General features: G+C 39.5%; 1 protein-coding gene across 3 annotated transcripts in view; it reads right to left on the bottom strand.

The window, feature by feature from the left end:
- The window catches only part of LOC128015698 (neuronal growth regulator 1-like), a 109,455-nt gene that overhangs the window by 31,414 nt on the left and 65,565 nt on the right, over positions 1-12,476 (bottom strand). For 2 of the 3 annotated variants that reach the window (XM_052599749.1, XM_052599750.1), the window contains exon 7: positions 6-47. The exons of the other annotated variant lie outside the window; for it this stretch is intronic. In XM_052599749.1, coding sequence (XP_052455709.1) covers positions 6-47 — 42 coding nt within the window. The remainder of the gene's footprint in view (positions 1-5; positions 48-12,476) is intronic. 3 annotated transcript variants of the gene reach the window in all.

Here is a 12,476-nt window from a genome sequence, read left to right as displayed (position 1 = left end):
CTGACCTGGACTTGAGACAGCACTAGTTGTTGTGGGCTCAATAATTGCTACAGGAAAAGAAGGGAGAGGGAAAAGAGGACATTTATATATTATTAACATAATGAAGACCCAAAATAAAGGAAAAGAGAACAAAAACATCTAAAGACTTGAAAAAGGGTTGTGGAAATTTTTGCTTCTGTGGTCAGCAGGCAACAAAAGAGCCCTTACACCACGAAATAAAACAATTCCTGCTGAGCTTGATCATAATGATCACAACGTAATGTTTAATCAGGTTTTGTTTGTTCTTTATGTTCAGAGGGTTTTCATCGGAGTCGGTTTCAAATCATATTATGATCGCTGATCTTCGATGCTCCAAATTAGAAGCTTCTGAGCATCACTCAATTCAACGGACCGGAATGAAGCTCAGCTCAATTAACACATGAAATTAAATTTGCACCTAGCAGACAGTCATTTAATTATGACCATGTAATATAGTTTTCATATTATTAATAGATATCACATTCTCTCAATTGCCAGAGCTCCCTTTTTGGGTAATGTTAAAAGCAGGACTTTAATGTCAATCCATTTTTAATCTCAATATAGGCTCAATCTTTTCCAGTGAGTTACTTAACTGATGGTAATTAAAACTTAACTGGGGGGATACGTCTAGATCTGGGGGAGATATACAGAAATATTAATGTCTTCTGATTTTCCATCTGGTGATACATGTACATAAAAGAGCAAAATATAAAAAAAAATAGAAAATGAATCCGTCCACAATAGCCAAAGCAAAACTATTTGAACACTTAAAAAGGTTAAGTTGCCTTTGCATTAGATACAGAATATTAAACCAAGTGGCATCTGCAAACAAAAGAGGCTAACTTCATTTTTCCTAACCGTTACTGTTAACCACCTGGTCTCAAGGTCATTTTGAGTAGATGTGTGAAATAGTTTCTCGTGAGTCCATACAAGTGGCCTTGTAGAGTAACCAATATGTGTTTGTGTGTTTGTGTGTGTGTGTGTATGTATATATATATATATATATATATATATATATATATATATATATTGTTAAAATATGCCATTAACTCTACTTTCCTGCAACAATGCAAAACATGCAGCTTTACAATTCCTATTCTTTGTATTAAACCAAGAGGTCAGTAAATCTGTTTAGATGCTCTACTGGTCAAACACCTTTCTGTTATGTGAACTTGTAAATCAGAGTTCACCAAACTTAAACTTTGGCACACACTGAAAGGTGAAACTCTCTGCATGTGTCTGTTTCCAGTCTCCCACGTTCACATGACTTTGAATGGAAGTGAATGAACAAACTCTAGCATGACTGCACCTAAATGGGACAGTTCAAAAGAATTCTGTCATCATTTAATAACCCTCAAGTTATTCCAAACCTTATAATACAAAAGAAGATATGTTGAAAAATGTTGGTATCTAATGTTACCGAATGTATAATTCCGAACTAAAAATGTATGGATAAAGAAAATAAAAATCACATTCCTCAAAATGTATCTCCTTTTATGCCGCAAAAATGCCATACAGGTCTGAAAGGACATGAGGCTGAGGGTGAGTAAATGTCAGAATTGTTATTTTTTTGGAATATAAAAGTCATTGGGATCCAATGTTATTTGGACAAAATCTATTCTTTTGTGTTATAGAGAGAAAATAATTGCATAAAAGTTTTGGAACAATGAATAAATGATAAACATTTTTTTTTGAGTATCCTTTCATGCCACCAGAAAGTGTCCTTAATTTTGAAGAGTCTATCTATTATTTATAATTAAAAAACAAGAAAACATCCTTTTGTGAAATGTTTTATTTAAAAAGGTATTTGTGCTATTAAAAAAATAACATTTGTTTCATATTTTTTTGTCTTATGCAATGCCATTTAAATACTAAAAACCTTTTTTCGTAGTTTGTTGTACTTCGGTTCAATTTCAACAAATATAATGAACCTTTATCAATAAAATCACATGAACAACATATTACTATGAAGAACAGTAGTATAAGTGGTTGTGTAAAGTTTTTTTTTTTTTTTTTTAAGAGGAAAAAATAAACATCTGGACATTTGTCAAAAGAATTATACTTGCCTTCTAAAATCCATTGTGACAGTAGTGATGAACTGAATAAGAAAAAAAATGTCAGGATCTGTGTTTTCTCTCTTATTGTTCAAATCAACATCACAGTGAATCCGTACAGTAAGAGTGACTTTGTGATTAAGAGTTGTAATGACCTCAACAGAGGCTTCTCTCTGGTAAGCCCATTGCTAAATTGAGTTGAAATCACAGTGCCTAGAGACAGTTCATATCATTACTGTTTGCAGGTTCAGGGGCAGGGTTGAGACAGTGAGCGTGAAGCCAAAAAACAGGCGATGTGTGTGACCGCTTTCAGCTGCCGTTCATGTTAAGTGCACAGGCATGCAACCTGGAGCAATCATCCAGGTTGCATGCTCTGCATGCTTTGGGAATAAACTGACATTTCACAGTAAATCAGAGAAAGGGTATACATAGAAGTAAATTTAAAAAATAGGCAAACACAAAGGTTTTGTAAAGATTTAATAAAAATAATCCTTGTATTTATTCATATATTTACATAAATACATGTATCATTGGTTTGTTTGTTCATCTGTGGGTAGCTTTGGCTCTGTGGAACAAACTTTCACTAGTTTATCTACTTTGTTCATTAACAATGTCCAACAGTATACATATATATATATATATATATATATATATATATATATATATATATATATATATATATATATGTCACACCTGGACTCATTTAGTGTGTTTTTGCCCGTGACCCAGTTTCTGTCTTTCCGTGTTTGGTTTGATTAGTTCCCAGGTGTGTCTATTCTATTCCTCATGTGTTCCATGTCCCTGTTAATTTAGTCATGCCATCCACCTGTGTTTCCCCAATTATCCTTTTGTACATAAGCCTTGTCCTTTCAGTTCTGTTTGTTCGGGTATCCTCACTTGTGACTAACTCACTCACTTACGTGTGTCTATCGCTGTGCTCCATGAGTTGTATATATTAAAAGCCTTATTTCGTTTATCCTCGGCTCCGTGTTTCTTCCGGCAGCGTAAACCGTGACAGAAGACCCGACCTAAAAAAGAAAGTTTAAAACTGCGTGTTTTTCCCTCCGTTTTGCTTTCGTTTTTTCACAGTCTTTTCTTTTCTTAGTTTCTATGGATCCCCTCTATCGTCCCGAATTCCTCATCCTCCTGCTGAAGCAGGAAGGACGTTCTCTCGAGGACCATACCAGACAGTTTCTTCTGTTAGCTAATGCCACCAGCTACCCGGACGACACGCTCTGCGCCTTCTACAACACCAGCCTGAACTCCAAGTGCAGAGCGTTGCCGTCCGAAGATGGTCCTCGGGGGGGATTTCGCCGCATTCGTGGAGTGGACTCTGGCGAGAAATGGCTCATCTTTCACCATCTGCCCCATAGAGGACCTCGCCAGCCCCACTCCCGACCCAGAGACCAGCCAGCCACCATCACGCCGCAGGGAGCCAGAGCCCGCCGCAGAGCCCGAGCCATCCACTGACAGGGAACAGGATCTCGAGAGCGCGACTGACCAGGTGTGTGAGCCGGCAACACCGTGCATCGTGGGAGTCCTCGTGGAGATCGAGGGCGTGGAGGAAAGCCCTGCCCACACTCCTGCGACTGAGGGTGAGCCGTATACAGTCTCTGAAGGTCATATGGAGCAAGTTCTGGATCTGATGGACTGGTCTATGGAGGTAATCCCTAATATTCCTGTTTCTCCGCTGGTTCCGTCCAGCCCTGTATACCCTCTCAGTCTCCCACTCCTACCTCCTCCAGTCATTTCCTCTGTTCCATTACCACTGGTTCCGCCCAGCCCTGAGTTTTCTGTTTCTCCGCTGGTTCTGCCCAGCCCTGATTTTTCTGTTTCTCCGCTGGTTCCGCCCAGCCCTGAGTTTCCTGTTTCCCCGCTGGTTCCGCCCAGCCCTGAGTTTCCTGTTTCCCCGCTGGTTCCGCCCAGCCCTGAGTTTCCTGTTTCCCCGCTGGTTCCGCCCAGCCCTGAGTTTCCTGTTTCTCCGCTGGTTCCGCCCAGCTCTGAATTTCCTGTGTCTCCGCTGGTTCCGCCCAGCTCTGAATTTCCTGTGTCTCCGCTGGTTCCGCCCAGCTCTGAATCTTCTGTGTCTCCGCTGGTTCCGCCCAGCCATGAATCTTCGGTGTCTCCGCTGGTTCCGCCCAGCCCTGAATCATCTGTGTCTCCGCTGGTTCCACCCAGCCCTGAATCTTCTGTGTCTCCTGTATTCCCTCCCAGCCTCCCTCTCCCACCTCCTCCCAAACCTGCTGGTCCCTCTGCTCCACTTCCGCTGGTTCCGTCCAGCCCTGATCCTCCTGTCCTTCCTCCCATCCTTCTCCTCTCTCCTCCTCCTAGACCAGCCAGTTCCTTGTCATCCCTGCTGGTGCCAGTCAGTCCTGCAGCTCACCCTCAGTCCGCGCCATCGGGGCGCAATGGTTCGCCACTGGACTGCCAGTCTCCAGCTCCGCCTTGGCGCGTTAAGGCCCTGTCTCCGCCTCCAGCCTCCGAGCCCTGGACTCCTCCTCGGTCCTTCGACCCAGCGGCTCCGCCTTGGCTCTTAGCTCCCTCGTCTCCACCGTGGCCTGTCATCCCGCCTGCTCCACCGGGCTCCCTCGTCCCTCCGGCTCCACCTTGGTCAGTCGTCGACCATCCGCCGCCTCGGGACTCCACTCCTCCGGTTCCACCTCGTCTTTCCATCCCTCCGGCTCTGTCAGGCTCCTCCTTCCCTCCGGTTCCACCTCCATCCTCGGTCGCTCCGGCTCCACAGCGGTCTGCCAGGACCCCGCCTCCGCCTTGGTCGCCTGAGCCTTCTGCTCCACCTAGGCCCTCTGGAACCTCGACGTCACCCTGGCTCTGCGGCTGTGCTGCTCCATCTTGGGCTCCTCACCCACCGGTGCAGTCTCCGCCTGTCGGCCCCCTGGTGTCGTCGACCCCTCCTTCACCATGGCTCCTCCCGCCGTCGACTCCACCTTGGATCTCCGTCCTGGCTGGTCTCTGGTGGACCATCTGGCTCCTCCTGCTCCTGTCTCCTCCCTGGCTCCTTCCTCCGTGGTCCCTGTCTGCTGGCCCCCCCCTGGGAGTCCGTCCTCCACCGGAACCTCCTCCCAAGTTCCCACCCACGCCTCCCTCGGTTGTTTCTACGGTGCGAGGACGCACCTGCCGGGAGGGGGGAGTACTGTCACACCTGGACTCATTTAGTGTGTTTTTGCCCGTGACCCAGTTTCTGTCTTTCCGTGTTTGGTTTGATTAGTTCCCAGGTGTGTCTATTCTATTCCTCATGTGTTCCATGTCCCTGTTAATTTAGTCATGCCATCCACCTGTGTTTCCCCAATTATCCTTTTGTACATAAGCCTTGTCCTTTCAGTTCTGTTTGTTCGGGTATCCTCACTTGTGACTCACTCACTTACGTGTGTCTATCGCTGTGCTCCATGAGTTGTATATATTAAAAGCCTTATTTCGTTTATCCTCGGCTCCGTGTTTCTTCCGGCAGCGTAAACCGTGACTATATATATATATACTGTATATAACAGGAAAATTCAGTAATTTTATTTTCCCCATCCATAAATGTTTTTTCCTCCACATTTCAAATCAGAATTTATTCTGTATTGGAATTGCATTTTAAATATTTTTGCTATTTAGACGAAAATGGATGGATGGATATTTTTGCTATGATGGTTGTCTTGCTAAGGTTTATTTCATAGCTAGCATTTTATGTTTCCTACATACGATTACAGTTATTTTATGCACAATTATGCACCACTGTTGCGTCCTTGGTACAGCAAACAAGTACACTAACTTTAATTTTGTGAAAATTCATATAAATCAATCTAACACTATATTTAAATGGTTTATGATTACCTCACATTCTGGTTAGATTATCATAGTTATATTTATGCTGAACATTTAGTTCTTCTAAAACAAAGATCATGTTACTCATCATAGTCTTTGCTTTTGATGGTCTTCATGCAGTTCTCAGATTTCCTCTGCCTCGGTTAATATCAGATGAACACCACAATGTGATTTGTGAAATTACTTAACACGTGGAGCTCTCAGTCCTGATATGACAGTATTGCATGACGTGTAATATTCAGGTACTGTACAGAGCAATGGAGTAGCTTGCATTACATCCACATAAAAGCAGATTGATTTGTACGCTGGATGACCTCTGTTCTCACTTGCAAGGAAAAAAAACATCATGGTGGGAGGAATTGCATTTCATTCTACAGTATAATAACATCACATTTTTCCCTTTTCTCTTTACAAAGAAAGGAACATCCAGCTTCTATACAATTCACAGAAACGTAAATTGCACAGATACGAGTGGAGCGCTATCTTCTGTGCATTGTTAGACCACTCTGAGACTGTGAGAAAAGAATTAAAAAGGAGAGCTGTGCTTGTATTCCTTTATTTGACGACAACCTCTTAATGATGGATTTTAAAACTTGATTTACAAATGAATTTTTTCAAGGGGCTAATATTCTCTAATCTTCAGAACCACAATGCACAGTGCTGATGAAGAAAAACTTTGGCTGTATCCTTGAATGGCTAAACCTTCTATCTTCCATGGATGGTTAAACACATCACAAGGATTGCCTATTTCTTCAGGCGGTTTGCCGTCTCTGTTAATGATAGGACAGGAGGTGTTTTATAGCCAAAACAGACTCTCGGCACCACAAATACCTTATTTTTCCAAGTACCTGCTTGCCGCACATACAGCATACAAACGGTGAGAGTGCACCCTTTAAGACGTCAAAATGATGACTCTTGTAATACAAGATAAAAGTCAATGAGAAAGATAAATATCAGTCCATCTGTTCAGCTGTCCTTTTCAGCACTGGACCGAAATTGATTAGAGCTTCAAAATCACTGCAAATGAAGACAACAAAATGCGTGAAATAATCATTGCTTATTATATTTGGCCTGAGTGATCACATTTTTTATATAATTTTTTTTTTTGCTATTATGAAAATAAGAACATTCGTGAACCCTGAAAGAAACGAAACGTGGTTAGTCACTTTAATTGCCAGTCACTATAAATGCCAGTCAGTTCTGCTGAATAGTTGGAATATAGACCAGACTTTACAATATAGTCAAATCTAGAAGCTTGAATTGTGTATGGAAGAACTGAAAAATCATAGTGCATATACCAGCCAATCAGGTTCATATTCCATGGGCACTTAACACAGCACTTAAATGTATCAGCATAAATTGTGCACAGTCTGTGTTTGGCAGTTCTTTACAGTGCAAGTAGAGGTGCTCAGGGGGGAAGGCAACCTGATATATGATTGATGGGGAAATAAGAATAGGCTCTGGAGGGCTGGCTGAACGGCAAGATGAATGCATGAGTTTCCCAGCCTGGAGAAAAACTATATTCATGAGAATAAATTGACATTGTATCTTCTTTTCTAGTTCACCTTCCATTTCATCCCATCTTGTATGCCTCTACCCCATGAATCAGACAGGGTCACAGAATGGTAACCACGAAAACAACAACATCTGGCACAACTCAGTAAGAGCTCTGAAGTTAAACCAGGACAAGAAGAAATGGTGAAATATGAAAAGATGACACTGAGGTTGTGATTGATAGGCATGGCAAATGAGCAAGGCTGGTGCCTGCAGAAGATGTGGAGGCTTTATCAAGGGAGGCTAAAAGCTTCTTCAGGCTATGAAGGTTTCTAGTCTGTTTTAGTCATACTTCAGTGACAGGTTGGAGGAGATTATTCGGAAAAGCCTACACTGTGCTATAAGCAGAAATGGTGGAGAGGCGGGGGGGCTTGGTTTAAAGAGCAGACGCAATCTGCCAATTAAGGACAACAAAATCTTTGCTCCTCAGCGTTGCACCTTACAGTCAGGACAGCAAAATGTAGAAGAAAGAGTTGCAGAAAAGCATAGTCAGAAAAACGCCAGGCATGGAAAACAGCAGGTTTGCGATGTACCTTGCTACATTGTGCAAGACAAATTTGCCTCACACATTAAACTTCTTTACGTTATTCAAGACATAAAAAGAGAAAGCTAGGACAGTGTTAATGCATTTACATTTAACTGTTTCTATAAAAAAATATGCTGCATTTAGCAACATGCATAACATGAAAAACTCACATGTAGTGTACAATTTTCAGATCAATGATCTAAAAAAAAAAAAAAAGCAATGCAAACAGCCAATTTAAAGTTAAGGGTTAGTTGTCCACCAAGATTATCCTTCATAAATGAAAAGTAAAGGACATACTGCCCCTCCCCCATACTTTGCGGTTACATAAGAGATTGCGTTAACCAAAAATGTCATTGTCCACTGAATTTGAAAAACACCTATAATTCAAAATGCTCGTAGATAAAAAAAAAAAAAAAAACTAAAAAAAAAAACAGGAGACATTTGGTATATTGAGTTTGGCTGCTTTTGAAACATTCCCAGAGTAAAGGATGCTAATAGGGATTAGAAGTGAAGGAAAGGGTGGAAAATAAAATTTTAAAGCGCCCACATTAAAACAGACTGGGAGAGAGAGGCGAGAGTGAGGATTTGAGAGAGAAATTAGAGATTTTAAGCATAGTGCAGTGGAACAATTCATGGGATAAAACCAGTGTAAAACAAAATGAAAAAAAAAAAAAAAATAGACAAGAAACCACAACATTGGTGCCTGGTAAGATAAAATAAATAAATAACTAAATAAATTTGCCACAGAAGTTCTTGAGATAAGATGAAAACAACCTACTTATTTCAAACGTAGACCATATTCGAATGTGGTTTCAGTGATCCGATCAAAATATGCCCTGGGTGCATTCAATGTGGTTTAATGCTATCCAATTGTGATTCGATCACTGAAAATGCACTTTAATGCCAAGTGCAATCAAATGTGATGACAGTGAGTAATGGAGAAAGAGCCACGTAAATGTCAAGTCACTCTAATTCGTACCACATGTGCAACATATCACCCATTTTCCTCAGTACAACATTAAAAAGACTTTAAAAAACATCCATTTGTCAAATTAATCACCTTTGCCCAATGCCTGCAGATTTTAGTCTTCAAAAAGAGCCTGTTCAGTGAACTGGTGTTCACAGACAATAGTCAAGAAGGTTTTAGAAATTAAACAAAAGAGACACCCTAAATGCCAGACATTTGTCATGTTTGGGCATGTGTGCTCACTGAAGAAAAAAAAAATTAAATACAGTATAACAACAATATTGTGATTCAGTTTACGCAATCATTTGAACCAGATGCATGCGATAAAACCTACGGTGCCGGGGAGAGAACATTGTTGATTCACTTAGTTTTGGCGTGGCCACGACATGATAACTCATGGGAATGTGATAAGTTATGGGCATTCATTTTGATCATTTTGTCAGGGTAACAATAACAACATCCTTATGTCATAGCCTCGAGATGTTATGTTGACGGAACGACATCCATTTCTCATTGCCATGAGTTTATTGCGTAAACAAACTAGCGTTACCATAGCAACCTGGGATTATCAGAGATGTATTCATTAATACTTTATTTTGAATTACGAAATGATTATATTATTTATTATAGAAATTATTGAATTATTAAATTATTATATTAACCATATGCTTTGTGCCAGGGATCAGCAAGTTTCTGATGGGGCTATAGCCCCGTCAAGACCCGCCCTAGCGCCACCACAGGTACTTAATAAAATCTGGTAGCCAAGACATATGGCTAATATTATAATTTAATAATAAAATATTTTCTATAATAAATAATATAATATTTTCTTAATTAAAAAAAAAAAATATATATATATATATATATGTATATATATACGAAAAACATCTCTGAAAATCTTGGGTTGCTATGGTAATACTGGTTTGTTTACGAATTAAACTCGTGGCTTTAATGAATTGTCACTGAGACATTGTGGAAAACAATGACTGACTGAGAATGTTGCTTTGGCATTTTATATCTACAGAAGAGTATCTGTCTCTGACTATTGCAAACAAGGCCATTAGCTACATGTATATTGGGGTCATTCAACAATTGGTAAGGATTAAATAATGCACTTTTAAACATGTGGTTCACTATCTGAGTGTATCTGACTGTAACGTCATAAGCAGAGTGCATACCAATGCCAAAGTTTCATGAAAGTGCACTTTTTTATCTCTTAAAGGGATAGTTCACCCAAAAATATATATATTTTTTATGTTTATCTGCTTACCCCCAGGGAATCCAAGATGTAGGTGACTTAGTTTTTTCAGTAGAACAGATTTTTAACCCATACCGTTGAAGTCTATCGTCATAAAATGGAATTAAATGGGAATCATGGCTTTGAGGGTAAAAAAAAAAAAAACCAAACATACACAAACAAAACCAAATTAAACCATGAGGCTCATGACACAAAACAAAACGATTGATCTGTGCAAGAAACTGAACAGTATTTATATTGTTTTTTACTTCTCTATATTTTCTTCTGTTTGGAAACAACTCCAAGTCTCTCCTGTGTGGAAATTATGAGCAAATTATTTTTAACAAGAACTTATTGGTTAGAATTAAATAGACGGTAATTAAGTTATTTTATAATGACAGTGCACTGAAACTTTGAAAATAACTATAAATAAACTATATATCAATCGTTGCAACCCCCCCCCCCCCCCCACACACACAAAAAAAATGCGGTAGTAACCTTGAAGTTGCTGTATGTAGGATTGACACCAAGTGGTTGAACTAGGTATTGCAGTCCAAATTAAAAATATTGGAGAGGAGTTTTTTTTTCACCTGGCCCCTCCTCCTCAGACTTGACAAATGCAGGGTGCCAGAATGACAACACAAACAGGAACGAGCGGAATTGACGATGAATGAAATGAAATATGCTGTGTTTACCGCCAACTAGGCGGTATGCTGTGTTTACCGGCAACTAGGCGGGTTTCACAAACCATAACAGAGACAGACATTCTGGCGCGGAACGAACATTTTCAAAGGAGAGTAACTAACTGTGGGATTGTTTTTCAGATAAACAATTATGTTAACTTAGCATGTTTCTTAAATATCTGCAAACATATTTATGCTTTAGTAGAGTCAAAATCTTACAGCACCTTTAACTTTTGATTTTAAGATTTAACATTTGTAGATGGTCTAAAGCAAGAGTTGTAAAAATTCTGAAAATATTTTAGAGCTCATAATTAAAAAAATATAACATATTACACATTATAAATAAATCAGTATATATACAGTTATTTAATTTACAAGTGTCATGTTTGTGAATTTGTTTTATTTTATTCATGTAGCTATAGCTTCTGAACTTTAAATCAAGACATACTCATGATTTTATTAAATCAATTACTGCTTTATTTAATCAGAAACAGTCTAAATGTTATTTTGTATTTTTACTGTCATTTTATTAAAAGTATTCCATTAGCGCCCTCTATGTAATTAAAACTCCTTACCGAACAGGCATTACGACCTGGGGGAGGCTCTCACTGCTGCCGCTGCACGTGATATTACTGTTTACTCTATCATACACATAGAAAGTGTTGTTCAGTACATGCATTCTCAGTTCAAAGCAGTGATTTAAACATCCTAAATATCTCAAATTGTGTTCCGAAGACCAACAAAGCTTTTACAGGTTTGAAACGACATGGGGGTAAGTGATTAATGACGAATTTTTCATTTTGGGGTGGAGTATGCCTTTAAGGTTCCATTTAAACAAGCACTTTATGTGAAACATAAAACAACGAGGAATGAAATATCCAGGCCAATAAGGATCTAATGGAGTTCAGACTCATTTGCCAGCTCTCTTTTAGTGGTAATACTGGGCCAGTGTGGAAAATGACACTGAAAACGCCTGTTTTGAAGGTTAATTTTGGCCATAGTTTACCAGTAATGGAACATTCTGTCAATATTTAGCCATCTTCATATCGTCACAATAATTTTTCACCAGCAGAACACAAAATAATATATTTTAAAGTATGTTTTAGATGTTTTTGTACATACAAGGAAGTCAGTGGGGTCCAAAACAACAATGGATCCAACACTGGAGTTGGACACATTCTTCTTTTTCAAAATATCCTCTTGTGTTCCATAGAATAAATAAATGCATACAGGTTTGTAACGACATGTAGGTAAATAAATGATGGCCAAATTTTTGGTTTCGGGTAAATTCCCCTTTTTGTCCAAAACTACAGTAACTTCCTAGTGGAATGGAATAATGGCCTTTACCCCCTATCACCTTGTCGCAAAAAAAAACTTTAATGGAGGCTCATGCCATTAAATAGCATTTCACTATGCTAAATACCCTTTGTAGATGCCAAAAGCACTCAATCACCTTGGTGTTGGCAGACGTACAGTACAATAAATGACCCAGTTGGATTTATGGGGGAAAGTAGTTAATTATGCAACTATAGTGTATATCCAGAATAAGGAGATAACAAAACAAATGTGTGAGAATAATCTAAGAAACACTTTCAATCAATACAAGGTATAA

This window comes from Carassius gibelio, chromosome A6, assembly GCF_023724105.1.
Source record: "Carassius gibelio isolate Cgi1373 ecotype wild population from Czech Republic chromosome A6, carGib1.2-hapl.c, whole genome shotgun sequence".
NCBI classification, from domain to species: domain Eukaryota; kingdom Metazoa; phylum Chordata; class Actinopteri; order Cypriniformes; family Cyprinidae; genus Carassius; species Carassius gibelio.
Note: the sequence above shows the minus strand (reverse complement) of the source record. Positions and strands in the feature narration are given on the sequence as shown.